Genomic DNA, 27,618 nt, shown 5'->3' on the forward strand with positions numbered 1-27,618 from the left:
TCAGTGATTTGTTTCTCACTCAGCTGCCTCTATAAAACCTGCAGCCTTTTGCTGCTTTTCTCCTGTCTCGAAATCTCTAAGTTGAGGTTTTAAAAGACCACACACAATCAAAATAGCTTATTTTGATTTTTCTATGGTTCCAAGTGAGCGCCCAAGGTCCCAGAGATGAAAATGAAAATTGAGCTTCAGTATGTAGAACTTTCAAAAGTTATTTCAGAATTCAGTACACCTTTTCCATTCCTCAGAACCAAGCCCTTCTTGATGCTCTATACCCAGAACCAGATAAAAACAGTGACAATCTGTAACTGCCAGCGAGTTCTCCAATTTGTCATTCCTCTCACTAATTTTCAGCTATAAAGGTAATCATTTTAAAACCTGTAGGTGTGATGTTTGTGCTTTTTCTTTTGGGGGTATTTTTTAAAATGACAATTATATAAGAATGCATATGTGAAATGTCAAGCAATCTTTAAGCGTGTCTAAGACGTTTAAAAGGAGTGTCTCAAGACCTGCACATAAGTGCAGCAAAGAGGCCTGCCTTTTTACATTTTTATCTGTAAAATATCTTACATTCATTTCCGAACTTTAAATCGCTGAGGAAAATCTACTGCACTTTAGATGCATTACTACTTACCCCTTTGACTCCCTTTTTCAGCTTATCATCAATAAATAATGAGAGGTATTCAGGAGACCTGGAGTTGAGGTTTAAGAAATACTCAAAGTCCCCAGCAATAGTCTGTTTAAAGAGTCGGTCATTATTGAAGGATTCTTGAAGGAAGCGATCAAACCTACTCTTCAGATCCAATAAGCCCTTCCAAATAAAAACAAATTTGGAAAATATTATAAAAATGTTCTTGTAAATAAAATACTCATGATCTAGCCTTACCCTAACATTGTTGGTAATTATGTGTCTGGAGATAATTTTACAGACTATTATTTTCCAATCTGTATATATGCTCAAGTGTTAGTAATGGAATGTTCTATCTTTCGCGTGTATAATATATCAGGAATACAGCAAGAGATGGCTCAGCAGGTAAATGTACTTTTTGGATCCCTGAAACCCTTATCACAGGAGGAAAGAAACGACTCTGCATATGCATATACCCCATCCCACCCCAGCACCCTGTGTAAATAAATGAAATGCACACATTTTAAGATGAAACAAACAAAACCCCTGCTTCTGCTTCTCCTAACCTTTTGTCTGGACCAAATACAGTAGCCAGAAAATAAATAAATAAAAAATAAAGCTTAAAAAGACTAATTATTCAAATTAAACCAACTTGGAATACAATTTAGTCAAAGTCCTGCTTAAAACAAAACATTTTGACATTTAAGCAATTAAAATACATCCTGGCTTTCCCTGTATTTAAATACTAACAAACCACAAAATATAGATCATTTTTATTATTCAGATTAAATAAATTAAACAGAGGCTGAGTTTTAGCTCCCTGAAACATATGTAGACATTCTGAACTATTCTAAAATAGTTAGCATAGGTATATAACACCTAACTTAGTAAAAATGATGCATCAAATATTTGTAAAATGCGTATCATGAATGTAAAACATCAGTCTACCTGGATATAGTCAACAGGATTCTTCCCTTCTCCTTCCTCAGAAACAAGGGCTTTTCCTTGTTCCCTCAAATAAGAACTCATACATTCACACATTGTCTTCAAACCATTTGGCACACGACTAAATAATTTGTACATACAAGCAAGGTCTAGAATCAGAAAATAAAGAGACTGGTTACATTAAAGATGAAGGTAAAAATTCCATTAAAGATTACGGTAAAAATTTCAATCTGTTCAAAAAAAGATGATCAATTACCACCATTTGCTGTCCACATGACTATAAAAAAATAGGTGTTAGTTGAAAGCTACAATTTATGAGCTTACAGTGCTTGGCTGGCTATGTTGAGAGCACTAATAAAGTGTTAGCATATTTTAACTTATACAGAAGGAACAGAACTCAAACAGCATACTAACCAATTCCTCTAAAATGACAAATAGTTATACATAATGTATCCTGTTACTCTAATGTAGAAAGTACATATATTACAAATGTCTACTAAAAGGTATAGTTAGAAGTTACAAGTAAAAATTTAAAACCAGTTAATATAGCTGAATTGTCAACCATTACAAAAATTAAACATATTAAAACATTACTATTACTACTACTACTACTATTACTCCACTGTATCTCATTGCAAATTTTAAATAAATTTACAACCTAAATATCTCCCCTCCCCCCAACTAGTATTTCTCACTGACATTGTCTGTATCTCTGTTTTAAAGACTGATTCACCACACTACACTGTTTCAATTTAGACTCGGGTCTTCACATTTTTTTCATATCATTTTTAACACCACCACAATGTGGAGCTAAAGTAATTTTCTTCCATATATCCAGTGTTTCTCTACAAAACTGTTTATTGGGACGCTATAATGTCAGAATTTTATGACATGAAAATTTTGTATTGTCATTAACTTTTGAAAATGGCATTAAAACAGCAGTTTCTAGGTCAGGGTTAGCTGACAGTTTTCTATTCAGCATCAAACAATAAATATTTTAGGCTAATGAGTCATATGATCAATCTGACATAAAATCAGTTTTGTCATCACAGTAAGCAATCTATTTTGGACTTTGTAAGAGCAAATTAGTGGGGCTGGGGATTTAGCTCAGTGGTAGAAGCGCTTGCCTAGCAAGTGCAAGGCCCTGGGTTCTGTCCTCAGCTCCGGGAAAAAAAAAAAAAAGAGCAAATTAGTATCTATATTTAATGTTGGTGTATTCTAAAAACAGTGAGCAAAGTTTACATAAAAGATCACTAATATCTGTTTTACTGAATTATTCACAAGTTAAAATCTATAATTCATTTTAGAGTAATCAATGTATAGCAAATCATGTTATACATTATAATCAAAACTCTATTAATCATTACAAAGTACAATAGCAATTTATAAACTAGAGAATGCTTTGCATGCCAAATATCTGAAGTAAACTGTTTCTAATGTCTACTTTGTTCCTACATCTTAAGTTTTACTCATCTGTACATTTGTTATATATTAATCAATACAATCTCACTGAATTGTTTGTTCTCATGTTAAATACATGGGATAGTAAAAAATGTGAGCACTTAACTGAAAATATATGGCATTGAAAAATCATGTATTATTCCTCAATACTTAATTAAAAATAAGCCAATAATATGAGATGCCATTTGAACTTACTGATTCATACTGTTTTATGTATCTAATGATCAATGTACATTTATCTTCCCTTTGTATCTTTCACTTTCTGATTTATGAGAATGATGATGAAACTGTGTCCGACAACAACTGTTCATGAGCCACGTGCCCACAATGAACACACTCTTCATTTATGCTTCTAGTGGTAGGGGAGGGAAGTTAAAGGCAATTTAAAAATCTAATTTAGAATCATAGGTAGCTAGCTACCTGCTAAGAACATTAAGAACTAGAGCAAAATCATGTATGGTAAGCGGCTACTCTGCTATTTAGAGTGCTTGCTGTAATGGGCATGCCAAGTAGTTGCAAACAAATGTCCACACGGCTTCTCCACACGGCTTCCAGAAATACTGTTGTTCAAGCACGCCCAGCTCCTAAGCGCCACTTCCACAATGTAGTTCATGTAACAGTCAAGCTTTGGTGTCACTGTCAGGGGTTACTTTCCCACTATAGCAGCACATTAACCTAAAGTATGTGTTATCTAGCCCTTGGCAAGGTGCTTGCTAGGAGCCTGAGAAAGGAGGATTCAGGGTGTAATATCCTGATGACCTGAGTTCAATTCCCAGAACTCAGATGATGGCATGATAGAATTGACTTCCACAGGTTGTTCTCTTGACTTCCGAACAATTGTATATGTGTGTATACGCATACACATTCAATATCATAAACGCCAGTAAAACTAAGTCAGATTACATCTCCCTTACACAAATATCCAAGAGTACTATATTTGAGAAGACATAAACTAGGAGACTTTTGTTTCCTCAAAATACTAATAGAAACAATAAATTTAGATATAGCTTTTTAGGAACTTGCCACATACTTAAAACTCTTAACTAAAACCACAAGTCAAGGATTCCATCAGAGACTAAAAGGGTAATTCTTGCCTGTCAGTATTTCTCTAACACCTGCCTTTCTGTGTCTTGTCTCTGGATATTTCTGTCAAAAAACAAAACAAAACAAAACAAAACAACAACAACAACAACAAAAAACCCCCAAAACTAACAATAAAACCCTTTCTCGTTCCTTATCTAGCTCACACAAATAGGTAGTATATTTTCTTTTACTAACAGTAAATAGCTAGAATACTGCTAAGGAAGAAAAATCATGGCTATTAAAAAGATCATCGTCACTGTCATATAAAATGAAAGCTTCAAAGCAAAATACCAGAAACCAAGAATTTCTTACAGAATACCCAATCATTTCATAACCTCTAAACATAAACATAGTAAATTAAAGTTAAGAATGATCACTACAATTATGATTATGTCAAAAAATTGTTTTGTTTTACTACTTGTCTACTAGTTTTTTTTAAAATACTCTTTTACAGAACGTAAGAGTATGCACAAACACACAAATGCTCCAACCTTGTAAGAAAATATGTGAGACTTTAGCACTCAAACTCATTAGTATTTCAAAAAGTATAGGAGTGCAGTAGGAACCCACTGGCCTACGATTAAATATTGAACTTCATCTTCTGCAAACATGAAATGAGGGAACAAATTTTTATATTTATATATAAAATTTATATAGCAGGGGGCAAATGTAACTGAATACTCTAGATATGGATCATTTTCATGACTAATACAATAAAAAGCTTTATCCCGACCCCAGTGCTAACTAGGATAAGTTATTACTATAAAACACTGCTTTTTGAAAGCTGACATGCATTAAGTTAGAATGACCTTTAACTGATAACACTTACCTTCTGTCTTCCCATTTTTCAGCATATGTACTAGCCCAGAATTTTCCATTTCTACAATAGTCTTCATGTGCTTGGAAATGAGTTCCCTCTCCACCACCTTCACAATAGGCTCTTCTGTGGATTTGTCGAGGCAGTGCATCACCCGCTCTATTTCCTCATTAATCCTAGCTTCTACTTTCTTTATATATACTGAAGCACTGTTTTCTGCTAAAAATTTCTGGCTTTCCATCTACAATTAAGAGTTAAAAAAAAAAAACTTAATAAAAAATGAGTTTCTGTTCTAACAGGGTTTTTATAACATTTACAACGAATCATACCAATGTTAGATGTCTTTAACTGCCAATGCCATTTCATGCAGTTTCTTATCATACTAAGTTAGTCTTTAAAGCTTTTATTTACAGAAAACTAAATTAACACATTATCTTTAAGTAGTGTTTTAAAGATCGGCTAGTATACTTCAAATTCAAGCATCTGACCTAAGTCAGGAGGGAAGCTTCTCCCATTTACTATTGTAAACTTTAACTGGAAAGATTCACTGTCATAAACTTTGCTGACACACCATTATTACTGAAGTTTTTCTGCTACTCAATTCTATAGCTTAAAGAACACATACTCAATATGAGAAAAATTAACTTTTAAATAATTACTCATCTTGTCTGCTTTGTCCTTACCAGTTTCAGAGTTACTGATGTCATCTCAATAGATTTTAACCTACCTAATAGTACCATTAATACATCTAAAGATATATACAGATACATAACATGATATACAAAAAAATAAGTATCGCACTCTACCTAGCAGAAGTAGTTTTCACTTTTAAAGTCAAGTTCCTAAGAACAGACTTTAATACATTAAACAACAATCTTGGTGAGAGCATCTTCAATCATAATAAAAAAACTGTGTGTTTCTAAGTATACCTGTAATATGAATGTAACTACAATGTATTTTAGAGACGAAAGAAAATAACACTAAAACCAGCTAATACATTATTCAAAAATAATTTTAATTTAAAATTATAAACTCATAAAGCATGACCCAGTCTCTCCTGTGCAGTCACAAAGATCTTTCTAATGGCTGGCTGGCTATGAGCCAATTTGGAAGAAAGCAGCAACTCCATTTTTTTTGTTTATGGGTAAATTATCAAACACTGTTTTAATACACATTTAATGGTTCTTATGAATGAATTACTTAACTTCCAAGTTGGCAATAATTTTATATTGATTTATTTTTAAAGTCATAGTATCAGTATAGAAACTTAGTAATGTAGTTGGGTACCACTATATTTCCTCTGTAAAACAGTTGTTTTAAGGAAGGATGCCTGGCTATTCTTACGGCTACTCATACATTTGTCAGTACTCAGTGTTGTTGCTACAATTCATTATTAATTGTTCTAATATGACCTCACTGTTAGAATTTAATTGGTTTCGAACACAGGCGATTTTACTTGCTTTTCTAATTAGTAACCTTTAAGTTAGAAAAATATGCCATATGGAATCACATATTGCTAATACTGTATCAGTTAACTGATAGCTAAAAAGCCTGGTGATATGTGAAATTTACAGTAATTAGATAAATACAATAAAGTCTTATGATACTTCTCAGCTCGTGCTTTTTAACATAATTTTAAAGTGGAAAATTTTCAATTATTATTAATAAACACCTCACTGGTGTGTCAGAAGAATGAATGTATGTATGTATGTATGTATGTATGTATGTATGTATGTATGTATGTATATTGAAGTATCCCCTCACCAATGAATGAGTTCTACTCAAAACAGGTCAAATGTTCAGATTAAGTAAATTCAGTGAATGTTATGATCATCATAAAAGAGCATTTATCTATTCAGTCACAGATTACCTGAAAAAATTCTGCAGACATTTCCAAAAAAGGAGCCTCAAAATCTTCCTCATAGACTGATCTTCCTTCAAGACCTAAAATCATTAACATCTGGCAAGCATTTCTTATTGCTCCTCTGTCAAAAGAAGTTAAATTACTTAATAATCAAATATGTTAAAGACATGCAAAAGTTGAAATACCTTTATAACATTTAGCTTTTATCAATGTGACCAGTCTTCCATAAGTGTTCAAAAGTTCAACATTGGTCTGCATAACATACTGAGACCATGCTTCTAAGATACAATGAGAGAATGCAGATCTGCATTGGCAGCACACCTGCCTAGCTTAAGCAAAATCCTAGGTTCAATCTCATTTAAACTAAGACAATGAAATATAAAATAAAAGGGGCAAAAAATTTAAAGAGTTCTTAAAGGAAAAAAGACTAAACTGACACAGCAAAAACAAAAGTGGGAAAAACTAAAATGGAAGACCAATTTTTAAAAATAAATAAATAAGCTTAAGATGGTGCCCTTAAATTCTAGGTAAGCAAAACAAAAAAAACAAAAACAAAAAAAAAAACAAACCAAAAAACCAACAAAAAACAAACAAAAAACAAACAAACAATGAAAGCCTTTTAAGATTTCAGTAACTGCTAAACATTCATGCTTTTAGTGTTTTAATGAAATTATGCCATCAACCAGTTCTTATGATATAAACTTGAAAAACCAAAACCAAATGTAAGGGTAAATGATATACCTGTCTACAACTTCTCCTTTCCTCTCTCTGGCAATCATATCCAATAAAGTTTGCCGAAGATGATCCCTAATACACCCATACCGTACAACTTGATCTCGAAAAATTATTAATCCCAAATTGTAGACATTTTCTACATTATTCTGTTGTACATATACACGGTCCTGCAGTTAAAACAAAATGTTAAGCAAAAATTATTGCATATATAAAATAATCTTCACAACCTAAAATAAAAATTGTTTTAAACATTTTGGAAATTTTTAGTACCTCTCAAGTTACATAAAGTTAAATCTTTATAATTTACCATGGTTACTAAATCAAATTTAAAAAGAACTTTTGTCTACTATACAGCTAAAATGGAAAGTACTAGTAACTGCAAAAAGTCTTTTTGTATCAGCTACGTGATAAGCCTATTGAACCAATGAAAGTATAAAGAACACCCAAAAACTTAAGTATAACTATATAAAATTAGTAATAATCTATTATAGCAAATGCCTGACATATATGGCTAGTTATCAAGACAAGGGCTGCAAGTATGAATGGCATGTTTTAAACAAGATCTTCAAGCAAATTAGTAGACTATAAGATAAAATACAATGAAGTATTTGCTGTGTGGCAATGCCAAGTTCTCACTGCAGTAGGAATCTCCCATTTGTTAACTACATTGTTGATTTTATGTAATACAGTAATAATGTAGCTCTAATCATAATTCTTTGTTACTTTAAAAAGACCCTTTACTTCTCTCAAAAGGAACAAGGTCTTAATAAAAAAAAAAATCACCCCCAAAGACAGATAATAAATACATTAAGAACTAATTTTAAATGTTATATTCTCAGAATTAGATCAAAGTGCAGTATGTTTAAAGTCCAACACTAGTAACTATCTATTGCAAAGAATGCAAATAAAATACTGTGCTTTTTACTTATACTTTAAAACCTCAAATTCAGACATTTTAAACATATTCTGAAAAATATCTGAAAGTTCAATTAAAGGAGTGCATTTCCTCAACATAGGGAAATACACATTTTAAATCTACTAGTAGTTCTCTTAGTAGTTATCTCTTGCCCAAGCACATAGAGTCAGCAGGAGTCTTCTCAGCTTGAGAGGCAGTCCATGGCACAAAGGGGGAAATCAATGGAGACACTCTTATGCCTGTCCTTTCACAGAGCTAGGAAGGGAGTCAGATCCTGCTAAGGACTTTACAATGGTTCACATCAGAAACCAACTCGTAAACACATCATCGTAAACACTCCCTTACAACTTTTCAGTCCTTGCAAGGAACAGCTATAAACTAGATTAATTAAGAAAAGCACTATTTGTTTAAAAATAACAAAGTCTAGCTATACCTTAACCAGGTGGTCTCCATATAACATGCCTCCCTCCAACTGCTAATTAAGGCCAAGGGTCCCATCATCTCTAACAGAGTTAAGGAGGTACTTGGGTCAACAAGGCCACAGATATTAAAACTTCAACCATTTTAGCAGTTTATCCTTTCCCTCCTGGTAGCTCAAAATCAGCAAGACACCCAATCGTTTACTAGGAATATAAAAAGATCAAACTCAAAAAACTCTAGGCAAAAGCCTGTCTAGAGGCGCAAAAACCCACTATGCCTTAGTAGTTTTTAATAAATTTAACCTAGGGGTTGGGGATTTAGCTCAGTGGTAGAGCGCTTGCCTAGGAAGCGCAAGGCCCTGGGTTCAGTCCCCAGCTCCGAGGGGGGGAAAAATTAACCTAAACAAGAGTCTAAAAATTCCCCTGTAAGTGGGCCAAATTGTTTCATTACTCAAGGTATGGTATTAAAAGTCATGCCACAGAGAAACAAATCATGGTATGTGGCTCCAGGGTCATGAAGTAATCAGTGTGCAAAAGAAGGAAAGCTTAAGCTCTACCATTCCTATCTAGTGTTTATTTTGAACAATGTTTGCTTTCAAAATTAAACAAGTGCTGAGGGTGGTAGCATATACCTAGACCCCCAACAACAGAATGCCCCTCACTAAGCTCTTCTTAGCTAGTCTGTCAGAACATGTTTGAACCGCCTTGACAGGCTTAATCACAAGGCAATGTCATTTATTAAAAATTAATAATAGTGTTTTCAAACAAGGTTATTTCAAGCATGAAATAGATAAGAGGTTAAAAGGGCTTAACACAATGAAGACAGAAGCAACGGTAAAAAGTCAAAGCACCAAATTCTACAGAATCAGGAAAAAAAAAGTCTAATTAACTCATAGTTTATAAAATGAACTTAGTATTTCCTCAATGCAACTCTGATTTCATTTTTTACAAAGGGCACCAAGTAAGGTGTAAAGTAGTAAGCTGTACACTTCCTGTGTGAATACGGTACTACCTACTGATAACTGGGTAGAAAAGCACAGGATGTATTCCTAAAAATCCTCACTTGGATGCCTTAAGCTCAATCATAGTTTCAACCACTGTACAGTGGGCTAAAAAAATCTTTCTCAACGCTGTGAAATTTTAAAATAATAACATTCTACTTGTTGAGAGAAAAATATCTTGTAATTTTTGCTCAGGAATTGCCCTATCAAAATACAAGATAAACTAAAGTGCACTGTTCTCCACTGTAAAATTTTATAATCAACAAGCAGGAGAAAAATAACACTAGAAACGAGTCTCTATTAGACTCGTTGGCGTTCAGAAGACATGTAGCATAAATGAGTTTAGTGAATAGATGGCTCAGTGGATAAGAACAGTTGCTGTTTTTCCAGAGAATCTGGGTTCAATTCCCAGCACAACACAGAGTCTGTAACTCCAATCTTGGAGATCTGACGCCCTCCTCTGCCACTGACAGGCACTGCACGACCATACTTGAAGGCACAAAAAGAGCACTGATTCAAGGAGCATCTTTCCATCAGTTCTGTCTGACATTTAATAACTATGACCGTCATGTCTGTTTCCTTATCTGTAAACATCTACCTCAAATGTCATCCATTTGCAATATTAACAATAGAAAGAACTGCCAAAGCTACCACTTTGCCTTCAAATTTAAAAATAAAAACCCACTATTAAAATGAAAAGCAAAGCTGGGTGTGGTGGCAGGTCTTGAATCCCAACACTCAGGACGCAGACAAGCAGACCTCTGAGCTTGAGGCCAGTCTGGCCTATAAAAAGTTCCGGGACAGCCAAGAGGACACAAGAGAATCACTGTACCAAAAACCTAAATAAATAAAATAAACACTCGACAACAGAACGAAACAAGAGCAACAAGTAAACACCAAACAAGCAAGCGGTGGTCAGAACGCAGAGGAGATGAACTCTTAGTACTGAACTGCAGGAGAGATGTGGAAAACAGCATCCAAGTTTGTCAAAAATTAAAACCAAAGTTAGCCTATGACCGAGCAGTCATATTTCTTGGTACATACCCAAAATACAGAAAGCAGAGCTGGAGGGACAATGTTCACAACAGCAATTTTCACAAGTTCTAAAAGTCACAATTAAAATGTGCATTGATGAATGGATGGGACAAACAAAATGTGGTTTACATATAAAATGAAGTATTATTCAGACTTAAAAAGCAAACAGGCATATTTTACAACATGGAGGAGCATGTGCTAAGTGAAAAAAGAAATCCTGTATTGCTCCACTTACATGTGGTACCCACAGCAGTCAAAATCATAGATGCAAAGAGCAGAATTGGGGATTGAGGGAGGTGGGAGGTACCGAGGGGGGGGGTTTCCAGTTTTGTAAGACGAACTCTACTGAGTGTTGTTACCATAATCAATTAAAATCTACACCACCACCAGAAACACACATACACACAGACCAGTGTTTAAAATCATCACCAAAACCTGGACTTACTGGGGCCAAGAGAGACAAGTACAGTTAAATCAGCACTAGGTACTACTGTAACTTAGTATCCCCAGTAGTCAGACACAATGATACAGGTTAGTACATGCCCGCTGGCACTCCAACAGGCAAAGGTTCTGAAGAAGAAAGACAACCAAACTGTCAATTATGAGATGGTTTCTTGAGTAAATCGCTGACCCGAGCCTAGCCATATCAAGGACCCCAATATTTCCGACCCTCGGGAACTGGCAAAGCCTTCCTCTGGTTAGAGTGTGAGTGCTGAGCTATCAACTTCAGCTTTCTGCTTTAGGATGGCTGCAGTCTGAGACCACTCCCCTACAAGAACCTCCTACCGAGATAAGACTCACTAAACTGCCTGCTCCCTTCCTTGTTCGCTGAACACTGTGCACCCGTCTTCTCCAAGAGCTATTGGTGATGGGTCTTCCTTAGAGCACAAGACCCATTCCATCTCAGCTTTTCTACAACTGGGTCTGTGTCCTTTCTGCATTCTCCCTTAGCTCAGTCAGATTTCCACAACTAAGCCATGGAGAAAATAAAACAAAATTCAAAACACAACAGAATAAAGAGATCGCAGCACTAAGATGCTAACTGGCAGACTTGCAGTCTAATAGGTCAAATATGACAATACGAAAAACAGTATGGCTAATACATCAGGCTTTTAGCTGAGATCTTAAAGGGGCTACAACCACTGTGTAGAAGGCTATAGCCGGGAGAGGGGCAGGGGGGCAAAAACTAAAAACATGTTAGCACTAAGAATGCCTTAATTCCACCAGATCATGTGTTCCTATTTGACCACCTACCTAAACAAAATTAAACTTTCTTTAGAAGAAGGTATCATCCATTGCCTCTAGTTTTTCACACAATACCAGCGGTCAATCCACAACTATTAATGCTGCTGTCCCTTGACAAAAAACAGCAAATAACTCAGCCTTGAATGTCTGAATGTTTTAACTAGGGTGTGTGTGGTGGGTGACAGGTGGGGTACAATGACATAACCCTGGAAGCCAGTGATTCATGCCTCTTACCTTACTCAGAAAGTGACTTCAAAAGAACCCAAAAACTTAAAAATGCCAAGGATACACTTTAAAGACATTTCAAGAAGATAAAGCAATTTAAATTTATATTTGCTTTGCAACACAACTAAAACTACTAAGTTAAAAGGAAAAAGACCATTACTCAGCAATTGGCAAAATGAACTGTCAAAAGCTGGAGTAAGAATATGAAAGATATGAGCGATCTGGTCAACAAACCTGACCAAACAAGCATCCATATAATTAATACTCCACCTACAATTCTAGGTCAAAAACTTTATCAAAGACTGCATTAAAAAGAGGACCAAAAACACTTGTTTACTTTTAGTTACACACATGTTCTAATTTTATTTCTGCTATAATAAAATACTATTATAAAAATCAACTTAGGTAGAAAAGTTATGAAAATGTATTTAAACTTGTAAATCCAGGTAGGTCCAGTCCTTCATTGTGAGGAAGTCAAGGCAGGAACTTCAGACAGCAACCATATTCGAGAACAGAGAAGAAGGAATGCATGCATGTTCGTTTGTTTGACTATAATTCTTTCATTCTTACAAAGTTCATTCAAGACCCCCTAGTGAGAAAAAAATGGTACCTCACATACTGGGCTGGATCTGACCAGTATCAATTAACTTAGGACAATTCCCCATGGGTATATTCAATCCCCCACGGGCAGGTTCACAAATGGACTCAAGACCCTCACTGAGACTTTTCCTAGTTGATTCTGGGTTGCATCAAGTTGAGAATTAAAGTTAGCCACTCCTAAAAACAAAACTAAAACAAAAAACTATTTTAAATTTGCATAGGCTTATGATTTGTCAACGGATGGCATAACTGCCAGGGTACCAGGTTTCAGAGCTTCTAAGTATTCCCATTATGGTTCTAAGAACTACTGATAACTGATCTTAGAAAATGACGTCTTCAGAGTGAGACTTTTACTATTATTTCAAACATATAAAGAAAGAAAAAATATTTTCAATGTTTTCAAAGATTGCCAAATTAGTAATGGGAAACCAGGATTAACTGTTTAAAAGGATTTCTACATTAGAAAACTGCTGATTGAAAAAGAACTGGAAAACACCTACTCATTATTGAATCTGTTGTCACAGCACAAAGGTGAATGTTAGTTCAACTCGGGGTTTACCACTAATTCTACCAGACCAATGGCTTGGCTTGTAAGATTGACTATAATATAACTAATACTCCAAAGTGAAACAGCAAAGTGGTGAAGACCACAGGCATGGAATGAAAAAAAGACATGGAATCATCTCACTACTCATGCCATATAGATACTGAATAATCTTGTTAGATCAATCTCTCTATCCCCAATTCTTAATCCCTATACCTTAAATTTCTTTATCCATAAAGTGAAGGCAATTTAATATTCAACTTGTGACCTGGGTATGTATATAAGTTAGTGGATAGAAAGGACTATGTAATAAGAGATATTTACTGTCATATACTAAGGGAAGTATTTTATTTTTATTGCTTAACTACTTTTAATAACTACTTTAAAACAATGATAAAACATATACTGTGAAGACTAAATGATAAAGTGCTTAAAATAGTGCCCTGCCCACACAATGGACTATGAATGTGCTGCCAGTTATCACTAAGTAGATGCCTTATCTACTTAACTGAGATGTATTCTTACACCAGGCTATCAATCTACTTTAAGAGTTCCTAAATTGTGGTCCACTTAATATCAACATAAATGCTTCCTGTTTACTTCCTTTTCACCAATCCCTACAAACTGTATCTTGCTGTTGCCTTTCAGTACTAAAATAGTTCAAAGCTTTAGAGCTGAAAGAACCCTGAAAATTTAATGATCTAACCAACATTCCCTTAACAATTCTACAGATGGCTTCATGCTCCCTTCCATACAAATAAAAGCAAATCTTGTGAGGTACATGAACACAAGCATGACCATCTCTAAGACAGAATCCAGAAATTCCAACCTTGCACTGAGTTTTCTGTATGAAAAAACAGGCTCACCCAGAGCATTAAGTAAGTGAAATAATGACAAAGCAGAAATTAAAGCTAAGACTCTCTTAATCATCATTAAGCATTTTCTCACTGCTTCAAACTTCCCACATACACTGGCAGCAGCACTTCACTCCAAAGTCAGCTTCATTCCATATACTTCATCAGGAAAGTTGTGGTCTAGGCACAAGCCCTGCACACAAGTTCGAACCGGATAGAATCCCAGCCCTAAACTGAGAAGGATAATGGACACAAAGCTCTACGCTTAGACAGAACTATTTGTAACTGGTGCCAAGGGAAAATCAGTCTTCTCCAATGGAGTGTCACTTAGGCATATAAACCATACTCCAGGAGAGGCCCCATACCCAACATAAAATGTACTTCAGGGTTTTTCTATGCATGTTTTGTTTTGTTAATTTTTTGTCTTATTTTTTGTTTTGATTTTATTTTTAAGTGAGAGAGAGCACAAAATCAACAAGGGAACATGAAGTTAGGTGGGTAGGATGTGGGAATAAGAATATGATCAAGGGGCTGGGGATTTAGCTCAGTGGTAGAGCGCTTACCTAGGAAGCGCAAGGCCCTGGGTTCGGTCCCCAGCTCCAAAAAAAAAAACCAAAAAAAAAAAAAAAAAAAAAGAATATGATCAAATATATGGAAAATTTTTTAAAAATTAAAAGACATACAAAAGCTGGTTGTGAGGCTCAGGCTCAGGTAGAGTAAAGGAAGGTCACTGTGATCTATGTAAGCCAAACCCTTCTGTTCCTCGGAGAATAAGGCAAAGTCAACTGGGAAATTATCAACACTTTCCTGTGCTTCCCGTTTTCAAAAGCAAAACATAATTTACTGGCTGGGATTATTGGCTATGGTTTCTGAGTACATTAGTGTGATTTTACCTTCCTATTAATTCCTTATCCCTGGTCCCTTAAGTGTTTTGTTTTCTTTCTCACCTATGCTTTGATACACTTTTAAGAGGTCGTGTTAAACATGTTATATAGGGATGACATCTTGTTAGTAGCTCTAGCTACTACCTCTACCTCTCCTCCCCAAGATAGAAATGGCTTTCTATTCCTTTAATGTTAACCTGGGTTGCTAAAGGGAGCCTATCAAACATTTATAAAAATTCTCCTTTGTTATTTATTTCAATAGTAGACAGAAAAAATAATGAAATAACTTCAACTATTAAATACATTATTCTATAAAATACTAAAATATGGTTAGGAATGTAGTTCAGTTGGTAGAGTACCTGCCTACCATGCATTAAAAACTTCAGGTTTCCTCCTCACTATCACAGACATGATAGCACACTCATACAATCCCAGAACCCAGGAGGTGAAGGCAAGGAGGGCCACGGTTTTCTTCTACTATATAATAAGTTTAAGGCCAACCTGGGTTATATGAGATTCTGTTTCAAAAAATTACAAATCCTCTCCTAATCACTAGTTTTCTGGATAATCTAAACTGAAAATGAAACTTCACCAAACTGTCTTAAAAGCTATACATGAGCAAACAATACACCCAATGCTGGAGGAAAGCCGAGTACTCAAGTGGACTTGCTCATCAGAGAAGACCAGAGTGTGGGTCCTAGCACCCACATAATTATGGATCACAAACAAATTAACTCCAGTTATAGGGGACCTGATGTTCCTTTCTGACCACCAAAGGCAGCAAGCAGGGACAGACAGACAGACACACACACACACAAATCTTAAAAAAAAAAAAAAAGAAAGAAAGTGAAAAAGTGAATTTAAATAAAGTAGTTACAAACGCTAATGCATTCACCAGCCAAACAGGTAATGCAAATCTCACATCTCCCCAGAAGTCTGAAGGATCTATGTGAAAGTGGGGTAGAAGATCTTTAAGAGCCAGAGGTAGTGGATCACTTAGGAAACTGTTTTCCAGATACAACAAAGATGAATATCATATGTGACAGTATGCACAAGTCCCAAATAAACTAAACCACATAAAGTCCCTGATTGGCATGAAGTCCCATCCCTAACTGAGGAACTACTGGCATTTGACTGCTCCTAAGAGAGGAAAACTCAAGTCAGCTTTAATGGCACCAATACCTGGTGCATCTACAACTACTCACACCACGAGTAGCTGGTTCGGCACAAACTGGACTTGATATACAGAGAAAAGCTGAGTCAGCAGGAAGGTCAGAGAGGATTCCGGAGGAGTTGAGGAAGGGGAATAAATATGATCAAAATACATTGTATAAAATTCTCAATGAATTAATAAAAAATAAAAGAATAATACATACTAATATTTCAATAATTACTTCAACATGTATACATTTTTCTTAATTTTAAAATGTCATTTCTGGTATATTTTAATTAAAAACACAATAGTACATGTATTTAAAAAGTTTGAGACAGGAAAATGAAGGATATAAAGATAAAAAATTTCTGGCTTATGGGAAGTAAAGATAATTCTTTCTGAATTTAAAATAAGACTTAGTAAGTACTTTGAAAAGGCAGTCAATTCAAAAAGATCGTATACTATACTGCTTGCCTGTGTCTAACCTGCACAAGGAGCTGGGCTAGATGTTGCAACACGAAATGGTTGTGTAGGCACTGTCCCTTTCCTCAATTCAGTCTAGCAGATAGACCATACAATAGGACAATAATCCACACTTTCTGAAGGTTTGCTTTTAGTTTGGCCCCAGATATTAAATGGAAAATTTTGGAAATAAACAATCCCCAAGTTGAAAATTATACAGCATTTTAAGTAAGGACATGAAACCTCACCATCTCGCTCTGACCTACCAGACTGAATCACTGCTCTGTCTGGAATGTCCACAGTGAATTAGCCAACACCTTACTACACCCAACCTCCACTTAGGAACTGGGTTTGCAGACCCACAAGTCACATGGCTGAAATTCTTTTATTCAAATAACTTTCATATTAATTATTAGCTCCAAATTAGTAAGTGATGAGATGCTGTGACTGTTGCTAAAGAACAGTTCTGAGCACAAAGGGAGCACACTTGTAACTTACAGGGCAAACCTCCTCAGAACACTAGCAAGAGCCTTTCATTCTCCTTGACACAGGCTGCTAACTCTGTGGCTGAGAAGGACCTTAAAGTCCTGATTCTCTTGACTCTGCCTTCCAAGTAGATCACAGACGGGTCACCACTAATTCCACCCCAGCTTTGACAAGAAATTTCAAAATTTAATTAGAACAAGGACAGTTTTCAAAACCTTTCAAAAAAAAGGATATGAGATTTCCAGAAAATTTAAGTGGTATGATTGGGGGAGGATGGGGCAGCGGGGGGCGGGGGGTGTTAGGAAAAACAACAACAAAACAAACAAAAACCCCCCAACAACAATGAAAATTCCTCTGGGAAAAATATTGTCTAATGGTGCTTTGAGACTAATTCATTCTCCCTCCTGCCCCCCCCCCCGTTACACTAATTTTAAAAAAAGGAAGATTGATCTTGGCCAATAGATAGGAACATACGAAATCAGATTCTAGCAAGGAAAGATGTAGGTAACTAGACAATTACAAGTTCACTTGGGAATGTCAAGTTTGAGGTGCCTTACAGACGATAAATGGTGCCATCAACTAAACAGATAGTGTTAGCCAAATCTCTTACAATAGTTATATATACAATTTGAAAATTGTGTACAGAAGCACAAAGAACTGTTAGGGTAAGTAGAAGAAAAAGTCAAAACGTCCAAAGATACCTTGATTTACTGAGGAAGAGAAGGATGTGGAAGAGGAGCAGTAGCTGAGAAGGAAGAAGCAGAAGGTTGGAGGCACACAGTGCTTTGTCACAGTAACCAGGGACCAATATATTAAAAGAAAAGTGCACCCATCTGTGCCAAATGCTGCTGAAAAGTAAGTAACAAGGGAGGAGGATTAGCAGTGCACTCTGAGTCCAGATGTAGAACTTCTCCATGGCGATCCCAGTAAGGACGAAACTGAACACTGAACAAAAACTGAGGTAGATACTGAACTGGGATATGTTTAGAGTGAATATAAAAACAGAGAGCAAGTTTCAACATTTGTTAATCAGACATTTACCTGAAAGGAAGATAAGGACCCTGAGAGAGCTGGGCAGTAGTAGTACAAGCCTTTATTCCTAGAGCTTGGGAGGCAGAAGCAGGCGGATCTCTGTGAGTGTGAGGCAAGCCTAGTCTACAAGGCAGGGTCTAGGACAGCCAGGGCAGTTACACAGAGAAATCCTATCTTGAGAAGCAAAACAAACAAGCAAGCAAAACAAAATAAAACAAAACCACCCCTGGAAGATGGTAGTTCATCAGAAAAATGTAGTTGAATTTTATCCAAAGCATGCATGGCTTGAACATGACAAACATTTATGGAATCAATAAAAACATTAGAACTCCCAAGCACTTAAGGGTACAAACCAGATAGTAGGAGATATGATCCCTGACACAGGTTAAAAAAAAAACAAAAAACTGGCCTATGTCAGAAGGAGATGTCTTCTGGCATTAATACAGGTGGAAAAAGAAAAGAAAGAAAGAAAAGGAAAAAGAAACACACAGGTCCTACCTGATCTTTTTTCTTTTCTGAGAGGGAGATAGTAAGTAAGACCTTTTCCAGGAAGGAAGCCAAAGGACAGAGCTGAAGACTGATGAGCAATAGTCAGGAAAGAACTCAAACCAGGGGAAAAAAAAAAGTCTAAAAGCCAGGCAAGGTAGAGGGCTACCAGAAGGTCTATGACAGTGGACAAGTCCTGACACTGATCCCTCTAGTATGAGGTTTCCTCTAATAGAGCATCTGAAATGGTAAGGTAAGTCACTGGATTCATCTAGTATTGTGCTACCATGTGCATTATCAAAAGCATTAAGGGATAAGAATCTACATTAGTTCACTTTAGCTGAGTTTATTACTAGGCCATGTTCTACAATACATGGTTCATCTAAACCCCAATAGTACCCAACTGTAATTTTTCACTCTAGAAATGAGCAAAATGTGGCATGAACTTACTGTGTGACATAGTCATGTAAAGACTAGAGCCAGTACGCAACCCTTGAGATTTCATTGTTTTAAAATGGAAATGAAACAAATTTTTAAAATTATTAAGCATAAATTTAAAAGTGCATTAAGAGACAATGGCTAAAAAATTCCAATTCCTGGTGGCTGTATACTTGTGTTAGACAGCTGTACTGAATTTAAAGGCTCACTCCTATTAAAGCTGCAAGGACAAGAGTAGCCAGCTTCCTTCACACTTGAATGTCAAACATTTGTTTTCACATGAGATCTCATTTATCCTCAAATTGTTAACACAAGCTGAACCTATAACCTGGAAGAATGTGACGCTCAAGAGACTAGTTACTCTGGTTGACCTTAGATTTCACCCCTGAAAAATAAGGTGGCCTCTCCCTCTTTGCCACTAGGAGACCTCATAAAATCTGCCTGAATTTATTCAGCAGAACAAAACAAACAAAACTTTTTTGCTTGTTCTCATTGAAAATATTTTCCAAATTGCTTTATTCTATTAAGAACTAAACTAGGACAAGCTTTTCTTTTCATATTGCATCTGAAGACCTGAAAACAAAACTGAAGAGAGTAAATTAAAGGCTTAAACTAAAATCATTGTCAATTCTCCAACATAAACACTGACAAGGGCTGGAGAGATAGCTCCATGGTCAAGAGCACTGGCTGTTTTTTTAGAGGACCTAGGTCAGATTAACAGTACCTACACTGTTTACAACTGTAACTTCTGTTTCACAGGATTCAAAGCTCTTTTCTGGCTTCCAAAGGCACTGCATGCACATGGTGAACAGACATACATGCAGGCAAAGCCAAAGACAGACATACATGAACATAAGCAAAGAAACAAAAAACATGGATAACAAGTCATTAGACTTACTAATTTTGTTGTAGCATAATAAGCTGAAATAATTTAGATTTATTCTGTAAGCATACAAGTATTTTTTAATTGAGAGTAAAAAAAATCTCAGGCTAGGTGCATAGCTTTAACCTGAACATTTGGGAGACAGGTGATCTCTGAGTTTGAGCTGTCCTAGTCTACAGGGTGATTTCCACTACAGGCAGGTTACAAAGAGAAACCCTGGAGAGAGGCAGAGAGGCAGGGAGGCAGGGAGGCAGGGAGAGAGGCAGGGAGGCAGGGAGGCAGGGAGGGAGGCAGCAAAGGAGGGGAGGGGGGAGGGAAGGAGGGAAATCCAAGGTTTCCCAAGCCATTTTTCTAAAGATCTTTTTTGACTGATAAAAAATGAAAACCAGCAACACCAATAAAGCACAGACTGACTGCAGTCATATACTGCAAGTATTTACAAAAGAGATGGACAGCAGCTATGAAAAAAATCTAAATACGAGGAACTTTCTACTATATGGGGAACTTTTGTCATTGAAAATATTTATAGCTATGTTTTATAAACTTAGAACATTTGGCTTTCAACACATATTGTCATTTAACTACCTTTACCTCAGGAAGAAGTATTAAGAACAGCTTTTTTAATACTTATTTTTTGAAGCACAATGCTAAATATTAAGAAAACATTGTTTTCCTCTCTTTTTCATATGCATGCTCAAACCTAATAATGCAGATGCATATGCCTGTGGAGGTCCAATTCTTTCTCTGCATTCTTTTGGGGGCAAGGTCTCTCAACCAAACTCAGAATTTGCCAATACAGACAGTGTAGCTACTTACATTTCTCTGGGGAGCCTACCTCCACCTTTTAAAGCTGGAACTACAGATGAGCCACCATACTCACTCAGCACTGGTATGGGTCCTGGGGAGCCAAACCCCAGCCTTCTTGCTTGCTTGCCAAGTGTTTACCACCGAGATGTCTCACCTCTCCAATTTTGTGCCTTTTCAGTGTTTTACTCTAATGTTATATGAGCGCACATGATTAGGATTTCACTGACACACAGGTAGCCTTTACAAAGGAAGTATTTTTACTTAGAATTAAAAAACCAGGACATGGAGAGATGGCTCGGTGGTAAAGAGTACTTGCTGCTCTTGCAGAGGACCTGAGTTTCGGTTCCTACTGCCCACATGGTGGCTCACAACTACCTGTACCCCAGTTCTTGGAAATAGATACAATGTCCTCTGACCTCTATGGTCACTGCAGTACATGGCATACATACAAACATGCAGAGAAACACTCCTATAGAAAACAGTCCTTAAAAAAAAAAAAAAAAAAAAAAGAAAAACAAAACCCCAAACTCCTGTCAACAAAAATCTAGCCAGCACTCAACTAAAATTGACAGAAAGTCGTTGCGTTTAAATGTTGGACTTTTTAAAAGAAAGAAAAGAAACACTCTACTTACCATATACATTAGTATGTCTCTAATCATCACCATGGCTGTTTGATGATCATTCCAAGCTTGATTTAGTGTTTGAAGAAAGTTGTTATTCAATGAATTTAGTACATCTTCTCGCACCTATTAACAGAACAGTTTATTAGTTTATTTACGCACATAAACACTCATACAAATACATGCACCTCTCCCACCTATACTATTTCATATAATCTCTCCACAGATACTATTTCTATCTCTCTATATACACTCTCTTTCTATATACCCTCTATTTCTCTCTCTACTTTTTTACTCTCTGCTTCACTTTTCTTCCTACTACTACCTGTCTATATTACCTATTTAGTTATTGCTTCTTCCACTAAAATTTAAATGCCTCCATGATGGCAGAATGCCTCTTTTAAGTGTTCTTCCTCTACAAATAATACAGTGTTTGGTGTATAGAAGATCATATCAACTATCAGTCACTTTAACAAGCTAGTATTTTCATGAAGTTCCCTCATATCTGAAAATGTCTTCTTAGTCCAATCATAACAAAAGACCACTATTTTTCCCTTTCCTAATCTACAAGCTAGCTACCACATTCTCCAGTTAACATTTCCTGCTGTTGCTATCAGCTCAATGAAAAGATTATTTGCCCAGAAAAACTTGTTCTATGCTTCTAACTTTAGAATGAAGTAATGTAGTTGAATCCCAAATTTGTATAATTCTTTGAAATTTCAGCTAGACCTTCATATCTGTATGTCCCACATCCACAGATTCAAGCAACAATTTATCAAATATTTGGGAGAAAACGCCTGTGTTCTAAAAATGTGCACACCTCTCATCCTTGTTATCATTCCCAAAACAACACAGCATAAAAGCCTTTTGAAACATCTGCACTCTAGTCACTGTATGTAACTTAGAAATGAGTTCAAGTACAGAGGAGCATCGATGGTATGTGCACGCAGATTTCACAATAAGGGAGCCAACCAAAACTTACAGAATTTGGTTGCTATGGGGGATAAGGAAGCAATCCAAGAGGACAAGAAAACAGTTCTATGCTGCCAACCTCCACAAATACTTAATTACAATGTCTTCCATGAACCAACACAATTCTCATTAACTCTAGTCTAAACAGTTTTGTAACACAAAACATATGTTAAACCTTGTCAGGTTAGGGAAAATCTCAAGCCATGGTGCATTTTTGAAATACATGAAGTAATGAATTCAGATATACATATCTATAAATCTGAGTTGTAAGTGCATATAAATAAAATGCCATTTCACAGGAGATTAATTAAGTGGGTAGAAGCAAAGATTAAACATATAGAATGCCCTCAACGTACAACAGATTAAAGCCAGGAAACATGTATGTATGTATGTATGTATGTATGTATGTATGTATGTATGTATGTATGTATGTTTGTCTGTCTGTCTGTCTGTCTTCCCTCCTTTCTTCCTTCCTTTCTTCCTTCCTTCCTTCCTTCCTTCCTTTCTTTCTTTCTTTCTTTCTTTCTTTCTTTCTTTCTTTCTTTCTATGCGTGTGTGTAAGGGGGTATAGGTGACACTTTGTCCATGTGGAGGTCACAAAATTGGTTGTAAAAGTTGGTTCTCTATATCCACCACATTAAGTCCTGGGGATTGAACTCAGAACATCAGACTTGACAGGAAGTACTATCTCATTTTTTTTCTTATATGCTGGAGAAAGGCAGCTATTACATTTTAATAATGGGATCATACATATAACCGACCCAATGTACAGTATGAAAACTACTAGGCGTAAACCCAGAAACTGGTCTATTTTAGTTTGTGCTTTAAGATTGAATACCTTAATTTTAAAGTATGGCCCCTAGATTTGCCCTACGAGTATGACTATGATCAAAAGAGGAAAAAAATGTTAGTTAACAGGGCTATGATAATGAAATACTTTCACACAACAGGGACAAATTTGTAAAATTATATATTCATGAGTAAATATATAACCTATACAAGTATTTTTTTTTCCCCCGGAGCTGGGGACCGAACCCAGGGCCTTGCGTTTGCTAGGCAAGCACTCTACCACTGAGCTAAGTCCCCAACCCCACCTATACAAGTATTAAGTCTAGAACTTGTAAGATGCAAAGTAGGGAACACATACATATCACATAAAAAAGCAGCATCTTGAAACAGTCTTCATCAAGCTTTTTATACTTCACAGGACTATTAAGGACCCAAGCACTGGGAGGAGACAGATGATCCTGAGTTCCAAAGATAGCTTTGGATTACATAGAAAGACCTTCACCAAACCAAAAACCTTACACAATCTACATATGAAAATCACATATTCCAAATACCAAAACATCTGGCCAATTATCGTTAAAAGTGAACAAACATTTTCTTCTTACTTTTCTTTCTCTTATTTTTGTTTATTTGAGACAGTTTCTTGGTATAGCCCTGACTTTCCTGGAACTAGCTTGGCAGATCAGCCTGGCCTAAACTCAGAAATCCAATTTGTTTCTGCCTCCTGAGTACTGGAGTTAAGGCCATGAGTTACACCTGACTGGGTATTCATTTCAAATTAGGAAGTTGTTCTTTAATGCACTTGACACATTTGTTCAACAAATGAAAAACTGACAATCTAATAAGAAGTTAGTATTACAAAATGTTCTAAAATGTACTGAATTATATACTTGAAAATGTATCAGCATATATTTCATATAATATAATGTTTACCATTCATATCAGTGTAGTGGTTTAATTGAGATGTTCTCCATAATTCTTGGACATGAGAATACTTAGTCACTTTTTGATGGCTGTAAGATTAGAAGTTTGTTCCTGCTGGAGAGAGTATGTTGCTGGAACCTACTTTGAGGATTCAAAAGCCATGTGCTGTTTCTAGAGAGCTCTTTCAAAGTTTCCTTTCTGCGGTCTGAGACATGAGCTATCTCAGTTGTTCTGGCCTCTGTGGCTGCTGTCATGTCTGCTGCCATGCTGTCCCATCATTATCAATCCTAAACCCTGGAACAATAAGCCCTAAATAAACTCTTCCCTTTATATGTTGCATTCGTCATGATGTTTTATTACAGTAACAGAAAAGTACCTATGATAAGCAGCCTCCGAGCAAAATTAAAAAGACATCAACCAGCATAGGCATCACAAATGATTATGCCATTTGCATCATTTTTCAAAAAACCAGACCGACAATCAGTTATAGTGAGCTTTTACCAGGTAGAAAATACCTGACTAAAATCTGTTTTATGATTGTTTTATTGATTAAAGACTTGTTGGGATACAAACCCAAGGTTTTCTGCAGGAGCAGCAAGTATTCTTAAGTCCTGACTTTTCTCCCCAGACCCATGATTATTTTTTAACAACTGGGCACATATGCAAAACCTAACAAAAAATGAAGTATCTTAGACACAGCTGTTATTCTATTCATATTTATTCCAGACTATATTGTAAGAAAATTCTTTTAACAATTTCCTACATAATTTTCCTTAAGTAATAAAAGTGAAAATATTTATTCAAATGCAAAAGTAAAAATAAGATTAAAATTAACTTTAATAAAAACTAACAGCTTTTTGAAGGAAGGTTAAGTTGACACAGAAACTAAAATGCACATTGTTAGTAAGTGACTTGTTTTCAAAATTAACATAAAAATTAGGAACAGAGAGCAACATGTACCTGTGTTGTAACACTGTTGTTAACCTACTAATATCACCATTACTTTTTTTTCCACCAGCAAGGCAAACGACCAGAACCTGCTGCAGAGGCAGTACTAGAATAAAGGGACTACTATACACCAAATACTGAAAGAAAACTTACATCAAATTCATCCAGGTGAAGAGTTGACATTTGAAGAGCAACACAAGAAGAAACACGAAGAAGTAACCACGTCAGAAGTTAAGAGTAAGATGGGACCAACTGTGATGAGAGGAAAACAAGCAGTGGAGAACTAATGGCTGTGTGTGGTACTTGGCCTTGCAAAAGAATAAGAGTCTCACAATACACTGAGTCAGTCTGCAGAAAATTAAAACCACTTAACAACTTTTGAAAAGTAGATTACAGTCAAGAGAATGAGAAGACCACCACTGGCTATAAAGACCTATCTGATAAAAGATTATAATTCAAAGCATACAAGCAACTTTAAAAATTTAGCAAAATACTAAATAGCCCTACTTTTAAAATGGGCAACAAAAGGTACCTAACTAAAGATAATCTGACAGCAAATAACCGTATGAGAAAATATTCAACACTAGGCCACTAGGGATAATACTGCAGTGATCATACATGCCTATTCCATGACTAAAGGCAAAACCTAACAAATACACGTTGACAAATCCGTGGAACAGGAAGCCTCTAATTCACTGTTGACAGGAATACAAGTAAGCAGTTTTCACTGAGAACAAACAAAAGTCTTGTTCCCTTCAATACAAAAATCAACAGATGGTGGCACATGCAAACAGTGAAATACTACTAAGCACTAAGCAGGAAATACGGAACCAGGATGTGAAGAAAAGACTTAAATGCATCAGTCAAGCAAACAGTCAAGCTACATGCTGTTTGACTACAATTACATGACATTCCGGGAAAGGCAAAACTAAGAAATCAGTAAAATATTAGATTGTCAGTACAGAAAGATTGGGGGACGGAGGGGTTGTAATCAAAGAATTCAGCAGAGTTTAAGAGTTACACACACCCCCACATTTAAACCCACAGAATCAGTTCACACTAAGGCTTATGTTAGCTATGGGCTCTGGGTGGTAATGAGGCATCAGTACTGGTTAACAAATGTACCACTCTATAAGGAATGCTCACTGAGGTGGAGGCAGTGAGAGCCAGTACATAAGAAATTATTGTACCTTCCCTTATTTTGCTAAAAATCTAAATTTCTCTGAGAAACAAATATTTAAACAAATTCTGAGGCCATCCTAAATCCAAAGGCAGACACACTAAAGTAAAGTGCCACCCAGGCAACTCTGGTAAGGTCCAGGTGCAGAAGACCACTGGCTTAAAGAAGCAGGCCAGTCCTGCTAGCTTTTGCACTACTTCAATATCACTGTTCTTATATCGCTGTAACAGTATTTACACAATTCTGGCTCCTGATAATATTGATTGTATTTGCAAAGCATCATGGAGAAAGAGCTATATTATAATGAAAATACATCATGTGAGAATTTTAACTGTCATCCTGATTTGTAAAGCCACAAACTATGAGAAAAAAACTAAATAAATAAATCATACAACTCAAAAAAGAAGGCAAAGAACTCAATTTTAAAAATTGACACGTCTTGAACAGACACTTCATAGAAGAGGAAAAGCAGAAGGCAATTTTTCAAGGAGAAACTATTAACTATGCTAGAACTCTAAAGTAAGCTGACAGTATCAAGTGCTGGCAAAAATATAGAGCAAATGAAAGTATATTAATACAACCATATATGGAACTAGGCATTTTTATGAAGTCATATACATACACACTTATCATATGCCCCAATAATCTCACTTCTAAATATCCCAGAGGAATTAAAATTTATTCATACCAAGTTTGAATACATATTTATAAGCTTTATTCACAATCTCAAAAAGCTGTATACAAGAATCATTGTTCATTAAACACAGGTAATTGGGTGAACAAATGGTAATACTCTGAGACAACAGAGTATAAGTTGATCATTAACAAAAGGAATCACCTGAATTGGCAGAAATAATTACACTCAAAGAAGCTGGTCACTTAAGGTAGTAAACTGTGATGCCTGTCACAAAACATTCTTTAAAATACAAGATTATAGTGAAAAGAGAACTGATCAGTAGTTACAGAGACGAGAGGACAAGGAATGCATGACTATAAAGGGAGTATTCAGAGTTCTGTGGGGTAAAGGAACTGTTCCACACTGAAGGTGTGGTGTTGCATCAATCTGAATACATGCTAAAACTCATAAAGAACTATGCATGAAAATAAAAGCTAATTTGTTTATGTTCACTAAAAATTTGGTAATAAAATTCTCAAGTTGGACCTTGTCATAAACTACAATTCAAC

At 35.9% G+C, this 27,618-nt stretch overlaps 1 protein-coding gene across 3 annotated transcripts in view; it reads right to left on the minus strand.

Moving 5' to 3' along the window:
• The window catches only part of Cul3 (cullin 3), a 74,337-nt gene that overhangs the window by 16,776 nt on the left and 29,943 nt on the right, over window positions 1-27,618 (minus strand). For all 3 annotated transcript variants that reach the window (XM_032901449.1, XM_032901450.1, XM_032901451.1), the window contains 6 exons: window positions 21,633-21,746; window positions 7,537-7,697; window positions 6,802-6,916; window positions 4,944-5,172; window positions 1,574-1,719; window positions 632-808 (listed from right to left, as the gene is read on the minus strand). In XM_032901449.1, coding sequence (XP_032757340.1) covers window positions 632-808; window positions 1,574-1,719; window positions 4,944-5,172; window positions 6,802-6,916; window positions 7,537-7,697; window positions 21,633-21,746 — 942 coding nt within the window. The remainder of the gene's footprint in view (window positions 1-631; window positions 809-1,573; window positions 1,720-4,943; window positions 5,173-6,801; window positions 6,917-7,536; window positions 7,698-21,632; window positions 21,747-27,618) is intronic.

This window comes from Rattus rattus, chromosome 4 (assembly GCF_011064425.1).
Source record: "Rattus rattus isolate New Zealand chromosome 4, Rrattus_CSIRO_v1, whole genome shotgun sequence".
NCBI classification, from domain to species: domain Eukaryota; kingdom Metazoa; phylum Chordata; class Mammalia; order Rodentia; family Muridae; genus Rattus; species Rattus rattus.